The 9,816-nt window shown below is 35.1% G+C and overlaps 1 protein-coding gene across 9 annotated transcripts; it reads left to right on the top strand.

Moving 5' to 3' along the window:
- The first annotated feature begins 595 nt into the window (after positions 1–595).
- Positions 596–7,666, top strand: LOC137818243 (serine/threonine-protein kinase STY13). Of its 9 annotated transcripts, none has more exons than XM_068621539.2 (7): positions 596–882; positions 998–1,498; positions 2,220–2,352; positions 2,553–2,748; positions 5,804–5,928; positions 6,605–6,763; positions 7,142–7,666. In XM_068621539.2, exons 2-7 carry the CDS (start codon positions 1,287–1,289, stop codon positions 7,427–7,429), a joined length of 1,113 nt encoding a protein of 370 aa, XP_068477640.1. In that variant the 5' UTR covers positions 596–882; positions 998–1,286; the 3' UTR covers positions 7,430–7,666. The 9 variants fall into 9 exon arrangements, with proteins under 9 accessions (XP_068477640.1, XP_068477637.1, XP_068477642.1 ...); XM_068621536.2 differs by having other exon boundaries at positions 993–1,498; XM_068621541.2 differs by having other exon boundaries at positions 993–1,498; positions 7,135–7,666.
- The last annotated feature ends 2,150 nt before the right edge of the window (positions 7,667–9,816 follow it).

The raw sequence follows: 9,816 nt of genomic DNA, 5'->3' as shown, positions 1-9,816 counted from the left end.
TTAATCGTCAGAATGTAATTAACAGGTAGAACTCCCTCTGTTTCGGCGGAGCGTTAGTCCAGTACACTAAGAAGAGACCGACTAAAAACGAAACTTGCCCATCCAACTAACCTGAAATTAACCGGCAAAAAACAAATATATCAAGAAATATAATAATTGTAAAAAGCATGTTTACCTCTACTTCTACTAAATAAAACAACAACTTATATGATTTTGTAAAACAGTTTTACTAAAAAAAAATTATTTTTAGCAAATATTTTATTTCTATTGAGTCAATATAATTAATTTGAGAATAAATTTAAAATAATTGTAGGAGTTTGAAAGGCATGTTGAGACGAATAATTATTAAAGAAAATATTAGAAAGTGTAGTCCAAGTTTCTGGAAGAGTGAAATTTAAAAGGCACGTGGAAAAATGTTATGGATAAGAAGGCGGGAGCCGTGTAAGCCGAGCCGGCATAACGGTGATATCTGTCCACACCGATTCCACCAATAACGTCCACATCGGCAACGTCGTTTTCCCAAATCCACGTGTTTTTCTGTCATACGACAATGTCTCATTATTTATTACATTTTCATTTCACGTTTGGTTTTTTCATCTTCCTAAACATCGCCTGTCACCGAACACTACATTTTTGGATACACTTTCAACTCTCTCACGTCCGAACCAACATGTCTTCTTCCCACTTCCAACTTGGGGGTAGAGAGAGAATTTCAGAACCAAAACCACCCCTTTTTAGAGGGAGAAAGTGAGCTCAAATTTTCCCACTTACACTTCTCTTTTTGCCAACTTTGGGTGTTTGAAAGAGTTTTAGAACCTAAACTTGGAGGTGATTTTGTTGGGTGTATGTGAACTTTCTCAGAAAATTTTGTTTTCGTCTGTTGTAAGTAATTTCTCTTTTTCATTCCACATATTTTTGTGTGTGAATTTTTAATTTTTATTTGATGGGTTTCTTTGGATGAACTTCTAACGGTGGCCAGCTTCTCATTGAAGCAAAGGTTTGACAGAGGGGAACATGCTACATGGTTGAACACAAACTATGAGAAAGATTCGGTTTTTAATATTTTTTTGAGGCGGGGTGGCTGTGGATGGTTGATTTTGGATGGAGGGGATTGTGAGCTGTTAGAGGAATTTTGTTTATTTATATTTTCCATTTACTTTGGAGGTGTGTTTATTTTGGAACGAAGATTCAGGGGAGGTGGGATTGTTGTTGGATTTAAAGAGTTTTTTTATTTATTCTTGGTATGTATTGAAATGAGGGGCTTGGTTGTAGTTTAAGGTTGCAGCATGAGTTGCAGAGAAAGGAACAAAGGGGAAAGAGAAGACAAGGAATATAAGAACAGTTCAGTTGGATTGGAATCAAAATCAGTGAGACAAAGCATTGGCTCTATAGAAGATGAACAGCTAACAATTGATGAAAGTCTTCTGATTGACCCCAAGCTATTGTTTATTGGGTCAAAAATTGGCGAGGGAGCCCATGGGAGAGTTTATGAAGGAAGGTCAGTGTGGCAAATCCTTGAATGTATTGCCTGCCTAAATTTTTCAATTTTTTGTAGTATTTTTTTTATTTATTGATTACCTTGAGTTTGTTAATTCGTGTGAACAATTGGTCAGAAGACCAGTTAAAGGTGATAATTTTTCTTACATGTAATGTAAGACCCTGCAGTAGTCTGACAATTGTGTATTAACTTGCAATCAACTAAGCTAACTCTCAATCATGACTGTGAATATCTACTGGAATTATTTGACAAATTGTGCATTAACCTGCAATCAGCCAAAACACTCAATCATAACTGTATGGTAATATCTACTGGAATTATTGTTTTCGGATGGTGGATATTACTTAAAAGTAAATGTTTATTATGGTTTAAGACCTATAAATGCGTTTTGGTCTCACCTCCAGATATGGTTTTTCACATCTAATGAGAAGCAAGTAGTTACATCTTCCACGTTCTGTAGCATAATTGACGTGATTTCTAGTTTTGTAACGGGTTTCCTAACACGTGTGAAGTTCCATTTAAAGATGGAGATTTTAATGAAGAGCTTCCAACACTTAATTTGACTTTTATTCCAATGTATTTCATTGTGGGTGAATTATAAAAAGACAATCTTGCTATGATATGGTGGATTCAACTGTACAATTATGTGTATACATACTTCAAGTGGTTTGCTGGCAGCTGGAGTCCTGGTTTATGTAGGTGTAGGTTAATAATTTTCCAGGTACAGAGAACGGATTGTTGCTATTAAAGTTCTGCATCGTGGGAGTACTTTGGAAGAAAGAGTTTCACTGGAGAATCGTTTTGCTCGGGAAGTTAATATGATGTCTCGTGTCCACCATGAGAATCTTGTGAAGGTGAGTAGTGTGCTTTGTTTGGGATATATCTGCATATCTGCAATTGTTATATCTGTATCTGCTTTGTAGCATTTGTTTCGCTGAAGACTTATCTATGTATAGTCTGAAGTGTATATATTATGGTGTGTTGACCTTTTATACTACTGAAGGACTAATGGATGCCTCTTTCCGAAGATAACGCATTTATTCGTTTCTTCCAGTTTATTGGAGCTTGTAAGGATCCTCTGATGGTGATTGTTACAGAGATGTTACCTGGGTTGTCACTGCGAAGATATCTGATCACCATACGCCCTAAACCATTGGATCTTTATGTGGCTATAAAGTTTGCCCTTGATATTGCTTTAGCCATGAATTGGTTACATGCCAATGGCATCATACATAGAGATCTGAAGCCTGGTAGGTTCCTTTTAATTTAAAAAATGTTACTCTTGGTACTGGAAAGTTAGTCATATATATCATTGAAGGAACAACATAAAATTCCTTATTTAAAAATTAGAATGTGATTTGGAGCACTGGTACATTAAATTGTTATTTCTTATGGTGCTGGCAGTGTGCCCCATAAATTTATCTAGTTGCGGCTTCTGTTCTGTAATGCTATTTTCAGTAGCCAAATTTCCTTCATGATTATAATTTTTTGTGAAACTTCTTTGGTATCTTATTGGAAGCTAAAGCTAAGCTACTGTAAAATACCTAAAAGCTACCATTAAAGCTAAAGGATAAATATTCATATTCATCAGTGATAACTGATAGATAAAATGATTTAGGAAATGGACTTTTAAGTCTAACTTAACCTTATATAACTGACTCATAAGATCCACTCACTTATATACTATAAAATATTTTCATCTCTAGTTGATGTGCGATTTCTAACAAAAAGAATACACTTATATGGCCTAAAAAGTACCAACAACTAAATGATGACCCTACTAGTTTCATCATCTAACTTTAAGGAATTAAAATATAAGCTAAATAATATTCTAACTATATCCTATAAAATTCTTTAACCATTTAATCTTCTTTCTTTTGCTCACTGGTTCAGATTGGACTTGGCCTCAAGGTATAAACTTCAAGGCATGGTTGAGAGTGGTGAAATGTAAAGTGAGTTGTATCCAATAGTTGTGGTTTTGCAAGGGAAACCACATCGATGAGTAGGGGCAAAGATTGTGGGGGGCATACACTGATTGCCAATGGGTTTTTGGATTATAATGTGAGGGATTGAAAAGTGTTGGAAGCATAGGAGGTATTTTTCATGTGGCAGTGTTGAATTTTAAATGAAGTTTGTTATGATTTTTACAAAGCAGTTGGTTTTGGGGTTGAATGGATGGTGTAGTGGTGGGGCTAGGTGTATTGTGAGAATTGGAACTAGATAGTTACCACAAATTATTGGGGTTTAGGTTGGGGAAAACCAAATATTGTGCACAGGAGAGAGGTCGGATGCATTGACATTTGAAATTTTTGGTGATGTTATATGCGTGAATGAATGAGATTGAGAGCTTGTTGGATTGATGGTAACTAATGGTCTAGTGTAATAACAATTAGTGAACAAAATTAAAACATAGGGTTAATTCTGCTATTAGTTGCTTAGAAAATAAGCAATTCTAATTCTGGCTTAAGAAAATAGTTATTTCTGATGGAAGCCACCAGAATTATATATGGAATCTTTGTATAGAATTTTGGCAATCAATAAGAGTTTTCATGTTTCAGTATCCTCTACGATTTCACTTAGCTATGGGGTGGAACTATGGTATAATACAAAATTTCATATAGACACCCAAATGACACCTTTTGATGCTTTATATGGATATGTCTCTACAATTCCTAATCGGTGCATAATGGAGAAACTTTAATTGAGGCAGTTGATTACACTGTGCGAACAAGAGAGCAGATTGGAAAAATGCTGCGGAAAAAATCTCTGTAAACCTCAAGAGAGAATGAGGATGTATGCAGACAGTAAGTGGGGAGACAGAATTTAACTGTGGTGATTTTGTGGGTCTTGAAGATTCAACCATACAAACAATATTCTTTGGCAAACACATCCTTTCATACGCTATCAGCAAGGTATTTTGGTCCCTACAGGATTACTGAAAGAAATGGGAAAGTAGCATACAAATTGGACCTTCATGAAGACATCAAAATTAAAGGAGCATCATGGAAGCCATGTCGTTTCAGCACAATTACCCAAATTCAATGAAGGAGACTTAGTCATCAGAGCTATGACCATATTGGATAGAAGAGTGAAAAAGAAGAACAATAAACCAACCCCGAGGATGCAACATAGAAAGAATTATGAGTTTGCAAATCCAATATCCAGATTTTGAGTGGAGAACAGTACAAAGGACTTGGGGACAAGTCCTGTTTTGAAGGGGGGAATTTGTAATAATAATTAGTGAACAAAATTAAAAAATAGGGTTAATTATGTTTTATTAGTTGCTTAGAAAATAAGCCATTCTAATTCTGGCTTAGGAAAATAGTTATTTCTGTTGGAAGCCAGAATTATATGTAGACCTTTGTACAGAATTTTGGCAATCAATGATAGTTTTCATGTTTCAGTATCCTCTACAATTTCTGAAAATTGTACGTGAGTTAGTGCAATCAAAGTTGGCACTAGCTAAATTTGAATTTGTGACATCCAGAGGAAGTATGGAGAAATGGATTGAAATCCTGTAGTGATGATTGCTTATAGCAATTTTTGCAGCATTTTCTTCCGATGACTAACAAATGTCCATGGGAGCAGAATAAGAGGAATGGGTTGTAGAATGTACAATTTGTAGGATGTTATAGGCAGATGAATAGAAAGATTGGGAAATGTGAAACGGAGAAGAAGAGATTAGAGCATATGGGTTTGAAACTCATGGTAGAAGGTGGTGAATATATCTGGTGAAAATGGTTTGGTGGATAGCGGAATCTGTCATGTGTAGTAGTGGCAGTGGTGGTTGAGGTGGGTAGCATAAATGGCTGTGTAGGTCTTTAATGTTGGTGGAAGGGGAGTAAGCTGATGAAAGCACCATTTGACTGGAAGCTAAACCTTAGCTACAGTAAAAGTGAACATTCATATTTTTCATTGATGATTGATAGGTGAAAAGAATGCACTCATATAGCCTAAAACATACCAACAACTAAATGATTACTCTACAAGTGTCATCATCGAACTTGAAGGAATTAAAATATAAACTAAATAATATTCTAACCACATCCTATAAAATCCCTTAACCACTTAATATTCTTTCTTCGGGGCCTCTTTAAGGCCATCCCATCACTATCTCTCTGGAAATCATGAAGAGGAAACTGTTCATGTGGTATAGTACCTTGTACTTCTGGATTGGAACTTTTTCTTTTATTTATGACAGCTAATCATTGTAGGTTTTGACATTAATGATTAATTTTGAAATATAGATATATATTGATCATAGTCTGACTCACATGAACTATCTTTCAAATTGCTACCGTGTAGATAATCTACTGCTCACGGAAAACCAGGAGTCAGTTAAACTTGCTGATTTTGGTCTGGCAAGAGAAGAATCTGTGACTGAGATGATGACTGCGGAAACTGGAACTTACCGTTGGATGGCACCTGAGGTGCGTTGTGAACAAGATTTTATCATTCTGCTGGCAATTATTAAAATTTCACTGAAGTGTCCAGTAAAGCTGTATTTATTTGGTGCTCATTATCTTATTCTATCATCAAATCAGTGTAAAATGATAAGTTATTATACTAATATGATGTAAGACAGATGAGTGGCAGATTCACTTGAAATGAACACTCATCAGTTTGGAGACCTGTACTAATACGCAGTACACTAGACACTGGCAATACACAAATGGTATTCGAGTTTAGATGTGTTGGGGTTTTCTAGCTAGATAAACAAAGCTGGTATTGGTCTTGATCTGATAGAGTCCATGTATTTCTTCCTGGATTCTGTGTAATCGCTACATTGAATCATGGTGGATATTTGGCTGTAATGTGTATAGCAGAAGAGGCAATGTAAGGCCCAACAGCAGTAGCATGTAGGAGTAGGAGAGGCAGGATTTAGTTATGGAAGAGAATCATGATTCATGACATGTGCCATGGAAACAGTGGATGAGGGGATTTGGGAACCAGAAGACTAAAAGCTGTGCTAGTTGTGCAATGAGCTTGGTACCCTGAGTGTTTCTTTTTTGTATATAATAGTATTCATGTATGTCCAGTTGTAACACTGACCTTTAGGCATTTTTCTTGTAAAGATATTTTTTATGATTGCTTGTGTTTTTACAGTTGTACAGTACAGTGACACTGCGTCAAGGGGAGAAAAAGCATTACAACAATAAGGTTGATGTCTACAGCTTTGGAATTGTTTTGTGGGAGCTACTAACAAATCGCATGCCTTTTGAAGGGATGTCCAATTTACAGGCTGCTTATGCTGCTGCATTTAAGGTATTAAATTTCACATAAGATTCGACATAAATGACTGGTTGTCATGTTATGCAAATTACAAATGCTTTTATGGATTTCTCTATTGTGATATGTGGATAACTGCAATGGATTTTTCCTCAATATAACGTGTAATTTATGCTCTTTAGTTGAAAGATTGAAGTATAATATTTATGGCGAGAGTGACCCAAATGTAACTACTGACAAGATATTCATCAAGATGGAAAAAATAGCCAAGTTTTTGCTCAAAATATCATCAAAATTTGTTCTTTAATTGTCCATATTTATATAAATAATACCCTTTTATTGTAACTCGCCTTAATATTCATATGGCATTGAATTTCTTGCTAAGCATAACATGGTTTCCATTTGAGATTGCAGCAAGAGAGGCCTAGCCTTCCTGAAGACATATCTCCCGATCTTGCCTTTATCATACAATCATGTTGGGTTGAAGATCCTAACATGAGACCAAGCTTCAGTCAGATTATCCGCATGCTCAATGAGTTCATCCTCACTCTCCAACCGCCACCGCTTTCAGCACTGCCTGAACCTGACGACGAACCTGAGGCTGTGACAAGTAATGGCGCCATAACAGACTTTTCGACCCGAAATAAAGTAAAGTTTTCTTTTATTCGCCACCTTTTTTCTTCAAAGAGGACCAAAAGCTAATAGTGAGTTGTAAATTTGAGAAGCTTCCTTTTGCTGTAGATAAAAGAGTTCTTCTCATTGTGCTTTATATAGTTTAATGCATTTACAAGTAATTATATCTAAGGTGACAACTATAGGGATGTAACATGTTCAACAGAAGTGTAGAAATATGATGCTAAACTTTTGAAAGAGTAAGGAAAAGTAAAGGTTTGTTTATTATGCAGTTGATCTTTTTGTATAAGAGCAAGTTGGATTCAATATTTGCCTCCTTTCTTAAACATATGTTTTTAATACCAGTAAAGCAACACACTGTGTAGTAGAAGTTATATCCAAGAAGTGTTTAATAATTTGTTTGTTAATTGACTGAATGCAAATTTTAGAAGTTCTGTGATTATTGTGCACATGATGATGATGCACAGTTTTAAAGATTGCACATTGCTTCTTTGATTTGGATGTTACTGATTTGTTAAGTATACCACAGTTTTAAAGAACACTAGTTTGTTTTTGCATTTTTCCCCATATCTAGAAAATTTTGTTCTCTTTTTGTCTCTCTCTCTTAACTTCACCTACCTTTCCTTCACCTTCTCTTCCACTCCACCTATTTATAAGCTTAATTTTTTATTATTTTTTGTAAAAGTCATGATGAGATTCCTTCATTAATGATATTCCATCTTATGTTATCTTTTATATTTTATTTATTTTCTTCAAATCTATTAGAAGATTCTTTTAAATAATTATTTTTAATAATTAATTATTATATTTGTATAATTAATTTAATTAATTTTTTTAATTTTTTTATTTAGTCATAATATTTCTTTATAAATTTTTTATTTATTTTTCAATATTCAAACTTTATCTATATACAATACGAAATCTTGCTACTATACTTCTCAAGGGTATTTCACATTTCTTTCGCAGAACTACATTTTTGTGTGTTTCAGTTTTTTTGGGTGAGTTTTTGTAGGTTAAGCCACATATTGGGTGTTTTCTCTAATTTTTTTGGAGAAGTAACAATGTGATTGTTGTATACAGGTTGGGATACCCTTGAAGTATTCCATTTAATTTAATTTATTTTATTGCTGATAAAAAAAAAATAATGATGTTCATAACTACACAATCAAGATGTTCTCTTTCAGAAGAAACATTTTCATATATAGGCATGAGATAGCTATTTGTAATAACATTCCAGATTTTTCTATCTATAGAATCAATAAAGAATTTCATTCTTATGCACCACATTTTATAGTTCATACCACAAAACAAAAGTGATTTATTTAAACAAGCACCTTCACCAAAAGAAAACTTTTCAGCCATTTAAAAGGATTTAGGATCAAAACTTGAATAACTTTCAAGAACCTTGCTCTTGAGAGGGGGAAGGGGGTGAATTGTTTATGAAAGTTTTTTGCAAATAAAGACTAAGAATGAAGTTCTTTAATGATTTATAGAAAGAAGAATTAGAGAAGCCGAACGAAATAAGCTATTAAAATTGTTATTAGTAAAACAATCAATTGATATTTCAATATAATTGGTTGTTTATATCACAAAGATAAAATGTTTCAGTGTAGGCCGCGAGAGCGGTACCAAATCGAGGCAAACTCTGAATACTAGATATGACCTCAAAATAACAAGGGTCAAGGTCGGCCAGTGAGACGATGGGGGATAAAGCTTCATCGTCGAGAGGGAAACAATCCGGATCACCAGCTAAGGCCCCTAAATGACCGCTCAGTGATAAATGAGGTAGGGGTGTAGAGACAACCAGGAGGTTTGCCTAGAAGCAGCCACCCTTGAAAGAGTGCGTAATAGCTCACTGATCGAGTGCTCTTGCGCCGAAGATGAACGGGGCTAAGCGATCAGCCGAAGCTGTGGGATGTCAAATTGAATTGGTAGGGGAGCGTTTCGCCTTAGAGGGAAGGACCTGCGCAAGCAGTGCTGGACGAAGCGGAAGCGAGAATGTCGGCTTGAGTAATGCAAACGTTTTATAAAGTAGGAATATTAATCGGTTGAAATATGAAATAACCGATTGATTATGACAGCAAATCAAATATCAAACTGATTATAACAAAGGGAGAGATAGAGAGATTCACACAATCAGATTATACTGGTTCACTCAACCCTGAGCTACATCCAGTCCATAGAACAACCTCTGAGTATTCCACTAACAATCAAAATCCAGATTACTACAACACACCACAAAGAGGTGACTTTGAATCCTACAAAGCCTACTCACCCTCTTTGCAACACTTCACACCTCAAGCCAGAATACCACTGACTTTACAGGATTTTACCAACACTTACACAAGTTTATCAAAGTACAATTACAGGAAACTAAGCAAGAAAAGAGAACACTTGGAATTATAAAACCAGAAGTCCTGTGATCAGTTCTTGCACCAGACCAAAGCTTTAACAAC

The sequence above is a fragment of the Phaseolus vulgaris genome, chromosome 10, assembly GCF_051622355.1.
Source record: "Phaseolus vulgaris cultivar YP4 chromosome 10, ASM5162235v1, whole genome shotgun sequence".
Taxonomy (NCBI): Eukaryota; Viridiplantae; Streptophyta; class Magnoliopsida; order Fabales; family Fabaceae; genus Phaseolus; species Phaseolus vulgaris.
This window is presented reverse-complemented; position numbering and strand designations above follow the sequence as displayed.

What these genes read in the sequence shown, in the direction of transcription:
- LOC137818243 (XM_068621539.2), top strand. Translation starts at nt 1,287, where the DNA reads ATGAGTTGCAGAGAAAGGAACAAAGGGGAAAGAGAAGACAAGGAATAT. An exon ending in ACATAGAGATCTGAAGCCTG is followed by an intron (nt 2,749 to 5,803) that starts GTAGGTTCCTTT and finishes GCTACCGTGTAG; the next exon opens with ATAATCTACTGCTCACGGAA. An exon ending in CTTATGCTGCTGCATTTAAG is followed by an intron (nt 6,764 to 7,141) that starts GTATTAAATTTC and finishes TTGAGATTGCAG; the next exon opens with CAAGAGAGGCCTAGCCTTCC.